Consider the following 19759-nt stretch of genomic DNA (forward strand, 5'->3'; position numbering starts at 1 on the left):
ATTGAGCGCTGTCAATGGTGAGTTTCCAGACCAAACATCTTGATGTGGGTCTGGCTTGTCAGGCTAATTTACAGGTCCTTCTCGAAACAATTAGCATATTGTGATGAAGTTCATTATTTTCCATAATGTAATGATAAAAATTATACTTTCATATATTTTAGATTCATTGCACACCAACTTGTATATTTCAGGCCTTTTATTGTTTTAGTACTGATGATTTTGGCATACAGCTCATGAAAACCCAAAATTCCTGTCTCAAAAAATTAGCATATCATGAAAAGGTTCTCTAAACGAGCTATTAACCTAATCATCTGAATCAACTAATTAACTCTAAACACCTGCAAAAGATTCCTGAGGCTTTTAAATCTCCCAGCCTGGTTCATTACTCAAAACCGCAATCATGGGTAAGACTGCCGACCTGACTGCTGTTCAGAAGGCCATCATTAACACACTCAAGCGAGAGGGTAAGACAGAAAGAGATTTCTGAACGAATAGGCTGTTCCCAGAGTGCTGTATCAAGGCACCTCAGTGGGAAGTCTGTGGGAAGGAAAGTGTGGCAAAAAACGCTGCAACGAGAAGAGGTGACCGGACCCTGAGAAAGATTGTGGAGAAGGACCGATTCCAGACCTTGGGGGACGTGCGGAAGCAGTGGACTGAGTCTGGAGTAGAAACATCCAGAGCCACCGTGCACAGGCGTGTGCAGGAAATGGGCTACAGGTGCCGCATTCCCCAGGTCAAGCCACTTTTGGGCTACAGAGAAGCAGCACTGGACTGTTGCTCAGTGGTCCAAAGTGCTTTTTTCGGATGAAAGCAAATTTTGCTTGTCATTCGGAAATCAAGGTGCCAGAGTCTGGAGGAAGACTGGGGAGAAGGAAATGCCAAAATGCCTGAAGTCCAGTGTCAAGTACCCACAGTCAGTGATGATCTGGGGTGCCATGTCAGCTGCTGGTGTTGGTCCACTGTGTTTTATCAAGGGCAGGGTCAATGCAGCGAGCTATCAGAAGATTTTGGAGCACTTCATGCTTCCATCTGCTATAAAGCTTTATGGAGATGAAGATTTCGTTTTTCAGCACGACCTGGCATCTGCTCACAGTGCCAAAACCACTGGTAAATGGTTTACTGACCATGGTATTACTGTGCTCAATTGGCCTGCCAACTCTCCTGACCTGAACCCCATAGAGAATCTGTGGGATATTGTGAAGAGAAAGTTGAGAGATGCAAGACCCAACACTCTGGATGAGCTTAAGGCCGCTATCGAAGCATCCTGGGCCTCCATAACAGTGCCAGCAGTGGCACAGTCTGATCGCCTCCATGCCACGCCGCATTGAAGCAGTCATTTCTTCAAAAGGATTCCCGACCAAGTATTGAGTGCATAACTGAACATAATTATTTGAAGCTTTTTTTGTAATAAAAACACTTTTATTGGTCGGATGAAATATGCAAATTTTTTGAGGAATTTGGGGTTTTCATGAGCTGTATGCCAAAATCATCAGTATTAAAACAATAAAAGACCTGAAATATTTCAATTGGTGTGCAATGAATCTAAAATATATGAAAGTTTAATTTGTATCATTATATTATGGAAAATAATGAACTTATATACTTATATATCACAATATGCCAATTTTTTGAGAAGGACTTGTATATTCAATATTTGTTGGACATGAAACTGTAATATGAGAAAACATTATCCAATCTTTTTTTTTCACATTGCCATTTTTAATTTCTGCAAGTCTCAAAAACCGCACAATTTTGATGAAATACAGCAACAAACAATAAAAAATATGTCCAAATAATTATATACAAAAAGTATATATGTCAAACCAAACTTACGTGTAAATTCATACAAGCGGCTCAGAACAGAGGTATTATCAAAACATCAACACAACTGTACAGAAGGTAAAATACTGTTGTCCTCTGCACCTGAAGGCTTCACTTCCACATTCAAACAACTCAAATGTTTGACATAGACTAGAAGTCTAATACCAGGTTATTCACATTACATCTTCTCCTCATGTCTTTGCTTTAGTAAAGCAGTGAGATTAGAGAGTTCTTCTCCGTGAGGCAGTTGGACTGACCTTTTTCTCAATTAGAGACTTTAAATCCCTGCAAAATATAATGAGAAAAAATTAAACAATAAGTCTATCCTTATATAATGAACAAAGATATGCCAGTATGGCATTATCCTTGATCCCTTCATCCTAGAGCTAAATATGTAAATGCTCGCATAAAGCACATACTCACTTGGTTCTAATTGTTTACTTCATCTTCTTTCTGTTCCTCTTCTTTCTCATCTGTTGTGTCCAGATCTGTTTGTGGTTTTTCAGGAGGTACCGTGACTGGCTCTTCACGTGTTTCTTCTGTACTGTTAGCCAGCTGTGGTTCAGCCTCAATTTTCTCTTCCTTTAGTTCTTCTGCCTTCTCTTCTTTTTCTTCCCCCTCTTTTTTTTCTGAAGTCACAGTCTCCACTTTTTCCTCTTGTTCCTTTTCTGAAGTCACAGTCTCCACAGTCTCCACTTTTTCCTCTTGTTCCTTTTCTGAAGTCACAGTCTCCACTTTTTCCTCTGGTTCCACCTTCTCTGAATCTGTCGATTTAGTTTTCTGCTCAACCTGTTCTTTAGAGGATAGAGAATCAGTGTCTGAGGGTGTCTTCTGTTCTTCAAACACATCTCCTTCGTGCCCGTTTGGAGTCGTGGGTTCGAGGGTGTCTGAGCCTGTTTTATCCGCCTCTTCATCCGCACTAGACTTCCTGTGTCGGCGAGACGGTGGCCGCCGCTTGATGGAATGTCGAGCTCTACCCTGTGCAGATTCAAAAAACACATTTAAATTTAAAAACATTTTTTTTTCCAAAGATGTCATTTTAGGTAGTTCTTATATAGATTTGTTTTTCCAGTAAGTTTGGTTTTAGTTAGCAATTTGATCCTATAAAAACATGGTGTAAAGTCATGATTGACAGTGCTTGTGACTGTGCTTATGACTGAGTTTGCGGGAGTATAGAGCACTGTTGATACCATGGCTCCACCTCAGGATCACTACTGCACAGACTCTCACTCCAAATAATCGGTAACGACCCCTTATGGGATATTTTGACTTAATTTTTCTTGTCCATCTTTTTTTATAAAGGACAGTTCATCCCAAAATTTTAATTACCCCATGATTTACTCAGCATAAAAAGGTGAGGAGGGGTAAGGTGTAAGGGTAGTAAGGTGTACAGTATAAGACATTTTATAAAAGTAATCCATACAGCTTCCGGGGGTTAATAAAGGTCTTTTGAGGCAAACCGATGGGTTTTTGTAAGAAAAATATCAATATTTAACACGTCGGCCATGGTGTAATCAGTTAGAATTGCTGATTAGAGAGGCATTACACTTTCTTCTTAAGTTAAATACAGAAGGCGGTTCTGCCGAAAGCTAGATATTTTATTTTATAGCGTGTTAAATATGGATATTTTTCTTACACAAACACATTGATTCGCTTAAGAAAGCCTTAAAGGGTTAGTTCACCCAAAAAGGAAATTTATGTCATCAATGACTCACCCTAATGTCGTTCCACAGACCTCCATTCATCTTCGGAACACAGTTTAAGATATTTTATATTTAGTCCGAGAGCTTTTCTGTTCATTCATGAAAGTGAATGCACACTATACTGCCCATGTCCAGAAAGGGAATAAAAACATCATCAAAGTAGTCCATATGTGACATTAGTTAGTTGATTAGTATCTCTTGAAGCATCGAAAATACATTTTCATCCAAAAATAACAAAAACAACGACTTTATTCAGCATTGTCTTCTCTTCCGTGTGTGTTTTCAATCCTCAAACAAAGATTCGAACGGTTATGAATCAGCGTATTGATTCATGATTTGGATCGCGTGTCAAACTGCCAAACTGCTGAAATCAGGTGACATTGGTGATCCGAATCACGAATCAACTAACCCTTATGGGTGAACTAACCCTTTAATTAACCCCCGGAGCAATGTGGATTACTTTTATAATGGATGGATGCACTTTTTTGGGCTTCAAACTTTGGGCTGCCATTATAAAGCTTGTATATAATTATAATTAGCCAGGATATTTTTAATATACACACAGAGAAAAAGGGTGTCAAAATTGTACCTTTAGGGGTACAAAAGCTTGTCGCTGGGGCAGTACCCTCAAAAGGACAACTTTGTACCATTTTTACCACAAAAAGATTCATAGTAGTACCTTAAGATACGCATTTGTACTCAAAAGGTATACCTTTAGAATATTAGTTTACTAATTTTCACTTTTTAGGAGTAAAAAAGGTACAAAGTTTTCCTTTTAAGGGTACTGCCCCAGCGACAAGTTGTTGTATCCCTAAAGGTACAATTTTGACACCCTTTTTCTCTGTGTGTAACTCCCGATAGTATTCATCTGAAAGAAAAACATCATATACACCTAGGATGGCTTGAGGGTAAGTAAATGATGCGATAATTACATTTTTTGGGTGAACTATCTCTTTAATGTCTACAGTTTTATTTCATTGGCATATGAAATGATATAAAGCCTCAAACCTTATTGATGCTTTTGAGAACAGTTCCCTCTGAGGGATTCTCAAAACTGACAGGAGTTTCCTCTTGTTTGGGCGTGACAGTTACAGGAGGACTTGAGGGGCTGCTGGGAGAGCCAGGGGAGAAGGACGGCACCGGTAGCTTCAACACCCCTGGGCTCTTTGGGAAGGGCACTGGCCCCGTGGGAGAAAGCGCAAGGTTGGCCTGTGTGAAATGAGATGGAAAATCACTTACTGCAATACTGAATTCTGTCCACTAGAGGGAAACACTGCTGTATAAGATTAGGGAACACGTGAACAACAAACCTGCAGTTTTTCAATAAGGGCAGAGTTTCTATTCTTTCTGGGTAATACCGTTTCAGCACCTTTCTGAAAAAAATTGTTATATAATATGAAAACATTTAAGGATATGTAAAGATAATACATTCTAGATGTAATAAAATAGCATTGCATCCTTTAACTAAGAATAATATTTGAATTCAGAGTAAATTCATTTAACTCTTCATTTATCCTCTCACCTCATCTTGGCCTTGAGCTGCATCATTGCTAGCAGACAGCTGGAGCGTGCGTGGGGGTCTCCTCCTCACAGGCTTGTTCTGGAACAAAACAAGAGCTCAGATCTACATGCTTCAACATGTCTGGCCACTGTATACCTTACCACCAAAATACTTCCACAGAATTCTAGTTATCAATAATAAAAAAAGTACGGTTACAGTTTATTTGGACCCTTTAGACATTCTGTTGACTATGAGTAACATGCATGCACCTACATGTCAACTGACCCTCATTAGAGTATTAGTAGATTGTTAAGGTTAGTAGAATATGTTGACATGTAGTTGCAAAGTTACTTATTGTCAGTTATGTCTGTTTGAATGTCTGGGAAACCATCAAAATAAAGCATTAGCAGATATTAAGCACACCAACAGTCTACTAATAGTCTAATTAGAGTTAAATAAATAAATTAATATAAGTGAATGATTTAAAAAAAGTTCTATATTTTAAAAACAATACATATGACTACAAATTATATATATATATATATATATATATATATATATATATATATATATATATATATATATATATATATATATATATATATATATATATATATATATATATATATATATATATATATATATATATATATATATATATATATATATATATATATATATATATATATATATATATATATATATAAATTAATTAATAAAAATATATAAAAAACTGAAAATAATTTATATAATTATTTAAAATAAAATATTTAATATTTATAAAAAATAAAATAAATACAAATTCTAATATAAAAATAAAAATGAATCAATATTTTTAAATACATAATATGAAAGAAAATCAAAAGGTAAATCAAAATAAATGTATACAAATATTTGAAACAACCATATCTAAAAAATGAAACATGACTACATCAAACATAGACAAAACAAAAAATGTTTGATGATTATGAACAAAAGTGGATCAAATGGATATTGTGACAAACAATAACAACAACACATCATTTGGAATGAGAAAATGTTTGAGAAAGGTTAACATATTGAGCAACAGCACATGAAAAAGATGAAGATGAAAAAGAAGGAAGATAGCGGTAAAAACATAGATATCAAGATAACCCATCTGTCACCTGCACAGGCATGCAGCGTAGTATTTCTGCATTGCATAACGATCACTCTTATTAATATCTGTGCTGAAGTACGCCTTGCTTCGGTGTCTGTTTCCTAAGCGATAGAATGACACTTTGCCGAGCAGTGAGGATTTACACAACCTTAACATTAAAGTCTTAAGATTAAAACTTTGGGACATAACAAGAGTCGTACATTCATAAGGAAAAAAATCTGGCTGGCACGAAAACAAAAATACACTGTGGAATTTTTCCAAAGAATGAGACAGGGAAATTTGTTTCCTTGTCTGAAATACAGGGGATGGAGGAAGAATTAACCTAGAAAATCTCTGAGATTTCCCCCTGTATTATACAATTTCTGTTTAAATGTGCACACAGGGTATCAGGTGACAGGTCTGTTCTACAAAATCATACATTCATAAGTACTGTTATGCTATCTTGCAGTATAGGGATCTTGGATCTTAGAATGTAAGTATTCTTTTGCTTTGGATAATTAACCAAAACTATGGAAAATGTTAATGTCATTTATCATTTGTGGAGTTTGTTTCTTTAAAACTTAGTCTTTTGGGACATATTTTTGTCAACACTAAGGGTTAATTGCTTTTTATGGAATTTCAAAGGAAATGAGGAAAAAGCAGAAAAACTGAAGACAAAATTAAAAACAAAACAACAACTAAGCAATAGCAGAAAAAACAAGTTGTCCAGACTTTGTGAACTTCCAGAAAAAGGCCATGGGACATATTAGGAATTTGAAGTGCGAAAGCAGAGAGGATGTGATCATACAATATGAAACCTCACCACTTCAGCGTCTGCCGTATGGGGTATTGGACAACTGAATTTTCCAGCTAGTTCAGCCACAGAGCGCTTTTTTACAACAGAATGCTCCTGAAATACAAAATATTAGTGTATGAATGAGAACGCCCCCTTCTTTTAGATTTATTATCAGCATTTCTGAACCATGTCATTAACAATTCAGGGCAAATCACTTTAAAATGAATTTATTGATTGAAGAACACAATACTGCAAAGTCCAAAGGAACAGCTCCAATTTGAGGTTTTTAGGCCTTTTCTTTTCAGTATGCTATGAGATGTCTAATTGCCATTTTGTATTTCTGACTTTCACAGAGAAGGCTGAGAAAAGTCTTGTTTTTCACCACAGGAAACCACGCGAGTTGTGAACGCTCAGAGAAAAATGATGAAAAAAGCTTATTTCAAAAGAAATCGTTGAGAAACTATCCTAAGGGAGACACGGTCAGTATGACATCAGCCCACTTTTATCATCCCCTTCTCAGGCTCTTTCATCCACAGGCTTCCATTTATGACCATTAGCACTCTTACTATCAGTGAAGGGAAACCAGTTTGCCTTGTCGAGAGTGATAGCAGAATGCGCATGTGGTATTTTTGGGGTGAGGCAATGTCTATGGGCTCAAACAACTGTTTGCCATCAAGACGTTCAGACACTTAGCTTTGTGGGAACCCACCATCACTAAGCTGCAAGCAGTCTATACCCTACAGGATGTTGGTTATACAATGATGAGGCAACTTAAGCTGAGTCAATATATATAAAGCATGTCAAAAACAGGAAGTGTGCTTGAACAGGCTAGGAGCTTAACATCAGAAGCATTATCAAAGAGTTGAAACATTAAAGACTTGTGTTAAATTACCTTAGGTCTAGGTGCGTGGAGGTACACAGAGTTGACAGGCAGGTAGGACATTGTATAATTGAATTTGGACCGACTGGACAAAAAAAAGTGATGTCCTGTGATTTCCACAGAAGATATATGTACGTTTTAATATTTAGACCTCTTCAGTTATTGATTGCTATCAGGATGTGAAGAGTGTTTCAACCAGTACAACAAAAAAAGTGTTTTTAAATAATTTGCCTACCCTACCGTTAAAATAATATTAATTGAACTGTTCTATAAAAGCAATACCGCACTCACAATGGTGCTGTTTTAATATAATTTTATATTAATTTCAATATGTACATATTAGGTTGGGATTTGAACAAGAATCTTTGCTACTAAGCTAAAACATGTCTTTTTTTTATTTATTATTTTGTCGTGTCTTGCTTACCTGTCTTATGGTGTGTTTACACTTGTAGTTCAGATCTCTTTGTGTGTGTGTGTGTGTGTGTGTGTGTGTGTGTGTGTGTGTGTGTGTGTGTGTGTGTGTGTGTGTGTGTGTGTGTGTGTGTGTGTGTGTGTGTGTGTGTGTGTGTGTGTGTGTGTGTGTGTGTGTGTGTGTGTGTGTGTGTGTTTTGGACCAAAAGAGAATGATACATTAAGTCCTGGACTGGTTTGCTTAACGTTCATTTTTAACACAGAACCTAAAGATACAAAACAAAACAAAACTGCTTTTATGACATATATATATTGCAACCAAACTTATTAAACATCCAAACCAATGCTGTCTGCCGGGCTAAATGCACTTGTTGTATGTGAGTACATGGTATTTTTATAGCTAAAAAAAAAAACATCACACAGAGCTTATAAAATGCGTAAAGGCGTCAAAACAATGGCAGGAATTCCTCTGTTGCACAAAAACAAAAATCTGCGGCAAAGAGTTCCGATGCCTGTACCGAACTATATGGGCAACATCACAACTATGATGAGAGGAACCAGGTTTTCCTGAGGTTTTCACATCTTGGGACATCACATCCTGTTTTCAGTTCGTGTTGATTCGTATTTTAGTTGAACCACACTCGAGATCATTTGGAAACGGATCGAGATCCCCTGAAAAGGTGGAGTCCTCAGTCTGTTTGTTTGGTCCGTACCAGGGTTCAGTTGGTACCGTTCACACTTCTTCAAGTGAACCGCCTTAACAGAGCAATCGCACCAGAGCTTGTTTTAATCAGACTAAACTCAACAAGTGTGAACACTCCCTAAGTGAGCCTGGTTGCCCTTTTAAAAATTAGGTACATTATAGGGCCAAAAAAGACACCTGTTAACTTGTTTAAAAGCCCCCCCCCCCATCTCTTTCTGTCTGTTTCTCTCAGTCGTGCCTGTGTCTGCTGCCCATGTGTTCCAGCTTCACTAGATCCAGTCCTCTTTAAGATAAAAGCATTCCATCTCATCATGACATCATTTGCCCTATTTAGTGCCCAAGATGGAGAGAAAAAAAGCTTGTTCGGTGAAAACTCCTAAAAAATGTTTAGGATTCACTGATGTGTGTGCATCCCAGTGCATCCCTCATACTTGGATATTCTGTTTTTTTTCTTCAGCATTCTGTTACAGGAAAACTAAAAACTACTCAAAAGAAAAACAGATATAAGCTTAAGATTTATTTTCCCACCCAGTTCACAGCAGAACCCAGCCTGAGAAAGCGTTCTCCAGTGTGACCCCCATGAAACGTTCCTAGAAATTCTAAGTGTCACTGACAAATTAACAGTTTTATGCTAACCGCCAAAAACAACATGGTAAGATGATGAGGACCTGCCCTAGAGACTGAACCGCCCCTTGAGCAGAGCTCCCATGCCTGAAATGCAACGTAAGAGCATGCATGCTATTTTAAACAACAGCAACTGAGAAAACACTGATTTCCATAATTTGATTGACATAATCTGCCATTGTTAGCATGTATTTTTGCTCTATTCTGGGGGAATATTTTTTTACAGAGGAGAAGACCTAAAACATGAAAATAAATCATAAACAGTGCGGTATTTACTTTTAAAAAGCTTGAAGGGATAGTTCACCCAAAAATGAAAATTAGCCTGTGATTAATTTGCCTGTGTATATGACTTTCTTCTTTCAAACAAATGCAACTGGAGGTAGATAAAAAATGTCCAAGCTCTCCTAAGCTGCTTTATAATGGCAGTGAATGAAGGACAAAATTGTCATCCATCCATCATAAATTTAGCAAAAAAGCTGTGTTTTCCCAACCTTCAACCCGTTGAATGCACTGGAACAGCAGTCAAACACTTGACATCCCACCCTTGAACTCATACTCTGACCAGTTATGAGCTCTGGCGTCACATAGCCTGCGGAACAACAATGGTAGCCCCTATAGATGCAGTGCTAATGGAAGTCATACATTAAAAAACAAATAGTTTATTTAAATAAGGTATTGCTCTAATGTTATTTATCAGCATATGTTAGGGTGAATTCAGGTTGATTGGGCCATTTTTTACCATTGAGACAAATGGAAAAAAGTGACCCAATCAACCTGAATTCACCCTATACATTATACATTTTCTAGCATTAGCTAGTTTCCAGTCCATTGATTTTCTTACACAAATACTTTGCTTCACTTCAGAAGGCCTTTATTAAGCCCCCGGATCTGTGTGGATTACTTTTATGATGGATGTATGCACTTCACTGGCTTTAAAATGTTGTCCTCCATTCACTAACTTATATAGCTTGGAAGAGCCAGGACATGGTTTATATATATTTCCAATTGTCTGAAAGAAGTCATATACACCTAAAATGGCTTGAGGGTGAGTAAATCACGGGCTAATTTTCAATTTTAGGTAAACTATCCCTTTAATGCATGCGCCGTGAATCTCACATGTTAAGTTAAGGGGCTTTGATCTCAATACTACTCATTTAAGGCAGGGTGCGGGCAGCTTTTTCCCTTGAGACCCAGTGGGTGGTGAGATTTACAGCATATCTGTGTCTGAATGTGTGTGTGCCCAACAGGCACAGCTGTGCTTTGCACACGTTTAACACACGCATCTGCAAAGATGACCCGGGAACATGTCATCACTGTTGCAATCGTCACTCATAGTTTCTCCAACACTTTTGCTTCCTTATTAACCATGTGTAAGCAACAAAAACACAGATTCATTCCAAAGCTTACTTTACCTACAACAGTTGGCAGAAGTCAGATGACACACAGCGAGTAAACAACGCAACAAACAGCACAAAGTGTAATCAATTCAGCATGAGCTTGATCTCCAAAAAACAGAGGCATGCTCATGATGACATATTCGTTTTTACCACACTGCAGTGCTGGAGCAGGAATCAGCTCATTAAACACAAGGCCGTCATGAGTGTGAGAGCAGTTATGTGTAAAAAAACATCTAAGTAAGAGGGACTCTGGGGTATTTCGTCTGCATTTCCTCTTTAACAGCCACGCTGTGACCAGGGGTGTCTTTTCAGAGGGCGTAAGGGAGTAAAAAATTAGATAAGAAAATATTTTACAGTATGAAAATGTTCATATTACAGTATGTGATATTCATAACCCGAAATTAAACAGAATGTAAACCATTACATTTTTGTAACAATTTACAAAAGCAAAATCCCCATTTTCAGTTTGTAACAGTAATTGCATGTATGGAGCTGTGAGGTATGACGCTAGCATCACACTGGTTCCCTCGAGAAAAACTCAATAGGATTTTTCCATTAGGCTTTTGGTTTAATCGCAAAAAACAAGCTCTGCGATCAACAAAAGTTTACCAGGACAGCAACATATTGTTTGCCCAGATATGGCCCATCAAGATAATTGTTACAGATAAACACAACTAACATGAATATGTATGTATGTATATGTATTTTGTATGAATTTTGAAGTACCTGAAGTAAAAAGCTAAAGGTAAGCTATAAATTAACTACACCACGGTTCCATGATTACCAACATCAGTAAGCTTTTGACTCTTATCTAAAACATATTCCCAGAAACTTTGAGTTAGTCCCAGACAGTTTATAAGAGCACAGTTATAAGCATAATGAGGCTGTATAAAAGCGGACTGAGTTTACCTGTTCCCATTCAGTCGGTCACTCTCGATGCCATGTCGGAGTACCGACGAATAGGAATCCTATTCGTCAGTACTCCGACGTGGCGTCTCTGTTCCCTCCTTCAGGGAACGTGGGTTACATACGTAACCGAGATGTACTCCGACGTGGCGTAAGATGATGTGGCGTAAGATGAGGGTTACATACGTAACAGAGACGTACTCCGACGAGGCATCACCCTTCCCTCCTTCAGGGAACGAGGGTTACATACGTAACCAAGACGTTCGCCGTGATGATGTTTAATCTCTTCGACTGCCTCTATAGTCCGATTTAGCCACTTTTTAGCAACTGCCTTTTTCAAGACATGCAACAGCTTTTTAAAAAATCACGGGTGGGGTAATACTGATGATTTTTATATTGTAGAATAAAGCGTGAAAGTTTCTTGAGCTTGTGTTCACCACAAACCTTAATTCAGCAATTAAACCAAAATCCCATTAAAAAAACAATTGGCTGAATCCAAAATCGGAAGTGCTAAAATGCTAACTCGTTTCCGCGTTTTGGCCTACAAAGAGATGTTATATTTTCATCACTCTAAAAACTACAACAAATGTATATTTTTCTGTATTATTGTAATACTTATTTCACTACCATTCAAAAGTTTAGGGTCAGTAGATTAAAATAACGTATTATTTTATACAGCAAGGATTCAATAAACTGATCAAAAGTGACCATTAACTTTTTTTGGCTGCTGAAAATGTAGCTTTGCCATCATTGGAAATATATATATTTTTGTTAAATATATTACAATAATTTAAAGAGCTGTGAGCCTATGATGTGAACTGGTTTTTATAAATACTAGAACCACACATGCATTTGATTAAAAGTATTGTTTTGCATCTATGTGGTGTTCCATCTGCCTTTGACCTGGAAGCTAACATCAAACGTGACTGGTCTGGAACATTAACTTCATTAGACTTAAAAAACCCAAAAGCAAACCCAAACACCCTGCTCACTTTATAAATCTACCAGTACACACAACACTGATTGTAACAGAGGCAGTAAAAAACAGAATCTTATTAGTGTCTCACAAAGAATCTGTTGTATGTCAGAGAGTTGAAGAACATGAGGAAAAAGCCATGATTCAATTCACACTGAAACATGTCTCCCAATGGGAGAGGACGCGCAGGAGGGAAAAGACAGAGCCTTTCCATGTTAAGGCCCAAAGCATATGCAATACGGAATGCCATGATCACAGATGGTTTTACCTGCATAAACTGTCCTTGCTTTTCAAAACATGTCAGTATGCAATTTAGAAGTAGAATATTTATCAACATTGGGACTCAACAATGGGCATTAGTCTCCTTCTACAGTCAGTTCTCTCTTTAAGAAAGCAAATTAAACTTAAATATTCAATTTATTCAATTCAAAGAGGTCTGTAGTACTTAGAGAAAACTACATGTTAGCTTTCCTGCCCAGCTCATTGGGAGCCTGTCTAGTGCAGGACCCTCATCGTCATTTGCCCTGTTCTGGAAAGCTCTCATTTCAATATCTGTGACATTCTGACAGTATTTGAGAGGCTCATGGCACCTCAAGTGTAAGCACAGTCCTAAGTCTTTCACTACCTACTATCTTGAGCTGTGATATGCAGCCAACACACACACACACACACACACACACACACACACACACACACACACACACACACACACACACACACACACACACACACACACACACACACACACACACACACACACACACACACACACACACACTATTTCAAACTTTTAAAGAAATAGTCAAATAGCAAATTGAATAAACAAAAACAAAAAAAACTAAAATCATTGAGAGACATTCCTCAAAGTATCTTGGTCTAGCTGGGTCATGCTAACTAGCCAAACCTTGACCTCTTTGGTTAAAGTTAGCTTAAATGTCTATATTTGTGTACAACTATCTACCTGAATAACACTTTAAAAGACACCAGCATTTGAGGTTTCTTACCGCCACAGTAATGCATGTTTGTGTAAAAATACCACCACATTTAAAGCCACCATTTCTTTACTATATGCAACAGAGATCAAGGACAATCGCTTTCTTCTAGAGCGATCTCTTGCCAGGAGTGCCCGAGTACTATGACCTCATCTTCTGGCTCAGAATATGTTGCATGGAAGGTGTGTTGGAAAAGTCGTGCTTTCGCGAAACACTCTGGTGTGAGTCAGTGAGTTATGATGACGGACTCCACCTCACACCCATATCCCATCAGGGTCCAGGTCTTGAATCAATCACACACTGTTCCAGAAGTATGACTCCATCTACAGCGGCACAGGCATCCACATCCTGTGACAGGACGACCTGTCTCCACTTATCTGAAATCTACATGGTTTGCATGGATGGAACGGCCATTACCTAACAGTAACACCGCTATGAACCAAACGACACTTTTATGAAACATGGCATTAAAAAAGAAAAGAAAAAAAGGACATTGTGTCCTTAAGACAGCTGCACTGAGAATTTACATCATTTGCTAATACTCCAAATGAAGTCATGTCCCTGAATTTTGATTGGTGGTTGGGACAGGTTCACACCCATATGCTCTCTCAGTCTCCCAGCACAAAGTTCTTTATGAGGTAATAAATAATTGTTCTCCTTAAAAATCTTCAGTACAAAGAGAACAACAAATGTATTTTGAGGAGGAAGCTTGTAGTCGGTTAATGTCATGTTGCAATAACATTTCCCTTCTCCAAATCTCTGTCATCTATGAGCAAACTGTGTGGTTGCGTACAGATCAGACAAGAGAGGGCCGTCGCCCTAACAGCTGCCGAGGTGGGACTGACACTGACCCGCATGCTCACATAGCTGACATTCAGGAGATAATCAACTTAAATAACCAGAAGTCCACGCGGTATAGTGCTCTGAGAGTCAATATGACAGAGAAATGCAGTCAATCACAACTCCTATAGCAGCCGATGTACATTCTGTGATGGCAGGAATTAAATCATCTTTAAATGTGGCTCTACTCAGATTGTATTCACAGAGAATGGTTTCTCTGGCTTAAAATGCAAACGTTTACTATAATAATAAAATGAGATGAGAAGCGAATTTATTTGGTCTTCTTTTACACCAGTCTCAATATTTGTGCAATTTGCCACTGCATATCTGAGTAAACACACAGCTTTTCTCAAACCAGACAATAGAACCACATGCAATTTTGTATGTTACACACTCAGTTCCCAAGAGGCACCAGCACATTCAATTTGTTAATAATAATGCAATCATTTTGTGGAAAGCCACAATGTACCCACAGCCTCCATGATCAGCAATTATACAACATGATAAAGCACTACGATATTGATTGATGAGTAACATTCAACCCAGTTAAGTCTAATTAAGATGTTTCCACATAAAAGTTGCATAGAAGGCACTTCCCCCCCCCACCCCACATAAATTAAGAATACCCATTTTATAGAAATATAATCTGTTAGTCAAATCCTAATTTCATTTTAGGGAAAAGACCTTAATGATGTCAATGTCAATTGATGGATTTCTATGCCTTTATTTCGAACTCACTTAAGTGCTATTTAGGGATTTTATTAAGGTAGCCTAGCTATTTATTATTGTGACATTTACAAAGCCAACTTAATTGGCTTATGGCAACTTAATTGGCACGTAATATATAAAGACTACATAGGACAAGTGTTGCCAGCGTTTTTAAATGGAAAGTAGATAAAGCCAGCTCAAAAAGTAGCTAAATGTTGCTAGATGACCTAATGCTCTAACTGTCTGCAATTTGCATCAGTTTTCTATCCTAATCCGTGCTCACACACTATATTTGAATAACATATATAGCCGAATGTCCAGTGAAGCTGTTCTCATTAACATATATTCTGTCAGACAATGGAAACAATATATGATGACCGACGACATGTAAACCAGCAGTCCAAAAAGTCACTAGATTTCTCGCTAGTTGCCTTTTTAGTTAAAAGTTGGGAATGGGGTCTGAAAAGTTGCTAATCTGGCATCCAAGTTGCTATGTTGGCAACACCGTAAAGGTTGTCTAACCAAGCTCAATTTAAGATTGAACATTGGTCTCAGGGGGGTCTGCTATGTATTTTCTACTGCACAAGAGATGTGATAAACAAGCATTATTTGAATGACTCTGTACGCAATTGGATAGTCCTTCAATCAATTAGACCACAAGAGGCGTGATCAACGAGCATAACTCAAATGACTCTGTATGCATTATGCAAGAGGCGTCCTCAACAGGCAATGACCCATCGTTCCTCAATCTGTCGTCATGTTAAACCAGCCAATAGTACGCCAGGTGAATAAACCAGCCTGTGATTGGTTCCCGCAAAAGTGTAACAGAAGCAGTAAAAATTAATGTACAGGTTTCCAGACCGAGTTGTCGGGCGAAATCAAATTGCCGGCAGATCAGGCTGGGTTTACCCAGTCTACTATAGGACAAACATAGTACAAAAACTCCCACTCCCAAATCATGATTAATCACATCTAACACCAAAGTATATATATATATATATGCATGTGTGTACATACTGTATGTTCATACACACAGTGTAATATATATATCAATATAATTAGATATACACCTGCATATATAATGTAAACACAAACGTTTATGTTAGATGTGATTAATTGATTTGACAGCACTAAAATTTCCCATAATTTACCCATTAAAGGTGCACTAATCACAAATAAAGTCGTCAAAAGCTCTTCACGATGGTTGTCTAAATATTCATTAATGAAAAAATGTAATAAGAGCCTTCAGCCACTTTCAATTGATTGCAAATTATGCTGAAATCAGTGGTCAAATCTGCAAGCACAAGCATATATGTGCATACAAACACAAGCACGTGGGTACACCATCCATCCCCGCCATTTTAGTCTGTCATACGGATGAGGTTACACCACTTCCTGTGTCAGTTAGCTTTCTGTTATTCCAGTCATACTTATACTCTTTCTAACTTGAGACATGTAAGGGAGGCAGTGTCAAGGCAATAGGATTCATTGGTCAAAACACTATTTAAAAAAGTCACTGAGACAATTAAAAGTTAACTGATGAGAGGAGCCTTGGCACCCAAGTTTATGTAATTATGACTGATGGAGGTTTGCAAGTGGGGTGAGAAATCTGAATGACATAGCCACAGCCATGACACTTTATTAATCTTTCACCCACTTACTCAAAACTCATACGACATGGACAAATACCTGCTGAGAGTATGTGGAATGTAAACCGTTTATTATCTCTCAACTAAGAGAGCACACTTTGAGGTTAGTTTTTAAAGCATAATTTGTCTGTAGAAGAAATGTTATGCATTTAGGAGAATAAAAACTGCACGTGCAATAACTTATTTTTAAGTCAAACAGTGGGGTCAAAACATCAAAACTTTTTATGATTCAGAAAATTGTCAAACAATGAATAAGACATTCAAGAAGATTTGAGAAACTATTAAATAATATAATCAGATTTCACACAAGAATGCAGATTTAGTGCTGCTGTCATTAAAGCAAATGGACATAAAGCAAACTAATATTAAGGCATTTTTAAAATGAATGCAAATATTTCTAATATTTTCTCAATGTTGAGCTGGTTAGATCATTTGTAATGAAAATGTATTAAAATATAAAAATGCAAAAAGCTTTTTACTGGTGATTGCATAGGTTTGAACCCCACTGTACAATCAAAACGGAAAACTGCATAATGCAGTTATAGCTGTCTATGATATCTATAAATTGAAGCTTTGACGTCTTGAATTATCTCGTGGCATCTCATGGACTGGAATGCAACAGAACAAGTTGTTGTTTAGGCTACTATGTAACAACACCACATGTGAAGAGCATATAATCAACTTGCAGTTTGAAAAAAAGTATAAAAAATCGCAACAACAAACAGTGTGAAGCGCAAGCACACTCACGGTACATAATTTCATACCTCCATCTTCCAGTGCTGTTGGCGTCTTCTAAATGTATTGTCGCTGTTTTGGTGTGACACTTGCTGAAGTAACGCGCACTCTCTCTCCTCACATGAGCGCAAAGTGTGCACGCGCTCTCTCTCAGAAGTCAAGAGGGTGGTCTTTAGTTATATTTAGGTCTGACTCTTACAACATTTCTATGGTCAAAAGATTGAGCCATGCACAGCTAGAAGAGCTGTTGTTGCAAGAACTGGCCTATTGTTTCTTTCAAATGTTCCCAGATTACAGAAACTATAGCTAAGATATCCAATCAAATGCTTCAAATACCGTTATTACTAAGGTGTGCATGCTTTGGAAAACGTTTTGCACAAATGACAGGGCTTGATGAAAATTATTAAAATAATGTTCATGTATTTAAGACTCCAGACATAGGCTAAGTCTTGTATACCGGTAATAACAACAAAAAAAAGTTTTATTCTACATTGAGCAGGTCCCATAAGCAGGTCGCCCCCTCATGGGCGCAGTTTACATCACACGACGAACGTGTCACGGATCGAATAAGAATGCCCGAAGATACCTGACTGTAGTTTCAGTAGCAGTTTAAATTTGGCCCCTAACATCCTTCATGTTATTGATATCAGAGTTTGCTATACCAATGTTTAATTGAACTGAAAACTTTCACTAGAAAAACCTAGTCCTTTGACCTTTTAAAATCTCTAGCTGACCAACAAACGTGATTTACTGACTAAGCAAGCTGGCTACCTAGACAGCTTGCATTTAAATGGCAATAACTTCTGCACATGCAGTAGCCTACACAAAAATGCTGTCTAGGTCTGAATATCGCAAGATTGAGGCACAATTTACTTAAAGCAGGTTGCTCAGCATGTAACATAATGGGAGGGGCTTGAGTAAGAGAACATCGGTTTAGTGACATAATTTCCATTTATGGATGAAATGAAAGAGGAAGTTTTTTTTTTTAAACCGACTGAACACCATCCTATATCAACAAAACAATCACCGTAGAAACGGTTTCCATGCTGCATCTAATGAACTTACTGTGACCATTATTTCAAACATGATCAGTGGAAGGATGTGCAGATGTAAAAAAAAAAAAAAAAAAAAAAAAAAAAAAAAAGATAAACTGATATCGCTACACAAAATCGAGCTTCCTCGTGTGAACACAATGAAAAATAAACAGAGCAGACATCTACCATATAACTTTAAAGACAAATATGCACACTTAAAAAGAGTAATGTGCAAGGAGAGCTGCGAGAACCAGGAGTGTGCAGAAAGCACATGCTTTACTTGCAGTATTTGGCTTCCTGATCACACAGACTTCAAGATGGTGGGACTCTGCAGATATACGTGCCAAAGATGTACAGAGAGATGTGAAATGTCATTGAAGGACCAACACAATTTAAGAGATTGAAAACATATAGCATGAAGCCATGAACACTCCATATGGATGTAACATGCTGCCTAAATAGCGTGATTCTTTTAACACCATAATACTGAGGCGGCATTGGCGCTAACAGTGTTTTGCACTAAAAAGTTAACTTGGATGTATTCATTTTTAGAAAGCAGGTGGTTTACAGCTACAGCGATCACTAGCAAAGCTACAAAGTTGAGCAAATTTCAACTTTATGTAAATGCGCAGCAATGCAATGCAGCAATAACAATGGAAGACAATGGTGTTTGGATAATGGAAGCTTGTTTTCCGCCATGAAATAAAACAATTTAAAAGATAACTGCAACTTTTTATCTTACAATTCTGACTTTTTTTCACAGATTTGCGAGATATAAAGCCAGAATTGTGAAAGGCTGCATCTTTTGAAGGACATAGACTTCAAAGGCTATCTGGTGTGTGTAGTGGACATCCTGGCAATATGGCTGCCATTGCGTTATCAAGGTGGATGCTGAACATTGGTGGTGGTTGAGATCCTCTTAATTTTACATTTGTATCATTAGATATTCAAGTAAGTTGAAACTCA

The 19759-nt window shown here is 37.6% G+C and overlaps 1 protein-coding gene across 3 annotated transcripts; it reads right to left on the reverse strand.

Moving 5' to 3' along the window:
* Nucleotides 1-1683: 1683 nt before the first annotated feature.
* On the reverse strand, nucleotides 1684-17909 carry dub (duboraya). Of its 3 annotated transcripts, none has more exons than XM_067423348.1 (7): nucleotides 17789-17909; nucleotides 6966-7052; nucleotides 5047-5124; nucleotides 4835-4897; nucleotides 4533-4733; nucleotides 2241-2799; nucleotides 1684-2106 (listed from the first exon to the last, which is right to left on the reverse strand). In XM_067423348.1, the coding sequence occupies exons 1-6, from the start codon at nucleotides 17792-17794 to the stop codon at nucleotides 2251-2253; spliced, it is 984 nt and encodes a 327-aa protein (XP_067279449.1). In that variant the 5' UTR covers nucleotides 17795-17909; the 3' UTR covers nucleotides 1684-2106; nucleotides 2241-2250. The 3 variants fall into 3 exon arrangements, with proteins under 3 accessions (XP_067279449.1, XP_067279448.1, XP_067279450.1); XM_067423347.1 differs by having other exon boundaries at nucleotides 1688-2106; nucleotides 2245-2799; XM_067423349.1 differs by lacking the exon at nucleotides 6966-7052 and having other exon boundaries at nucleotides 1688-2106; nucleotides 2245-2799; nucleotides 17789-17891.
* Between the last annotated feature and the right edge of the window lie 1850 nt (nucleotides 17910-19759).

Source organism: Pseudorasbora parva, chromosome 18, assembly GCF_024679245.1.
Source record: "Pseudorasbora parva isolate DD20220531a chromosome 18, ASM2467924v1, whole genome shotgun sequence".
Lineage (NCBI taxonomy): Eukaryota > Metazoa > Chordata > Actinopteri > Cypriniformes > Gobionidae > Pseudorasbora > Pseudorasbora parva.

Excerpts from the sequence above, each read along its gene's own strand:
- dub (XM_067423348.1), bottom strand. Across the intron at positions 4,898-5,046 it reads CAGCTCAAGGCCAAGATGAG|AAAGGTGCTGAAACGGTATT; the intron begins GTGAGAGGATAA and ends AATTTTTTTCAG. Across the intron at positions 4,734-4,834 it reads CCCTTATTGAAAAACTGCAG|GCCAACCTTGCGCTTTCTCC; the intron begins GTTTGTTGTTCA and ends CATTTCACACAG.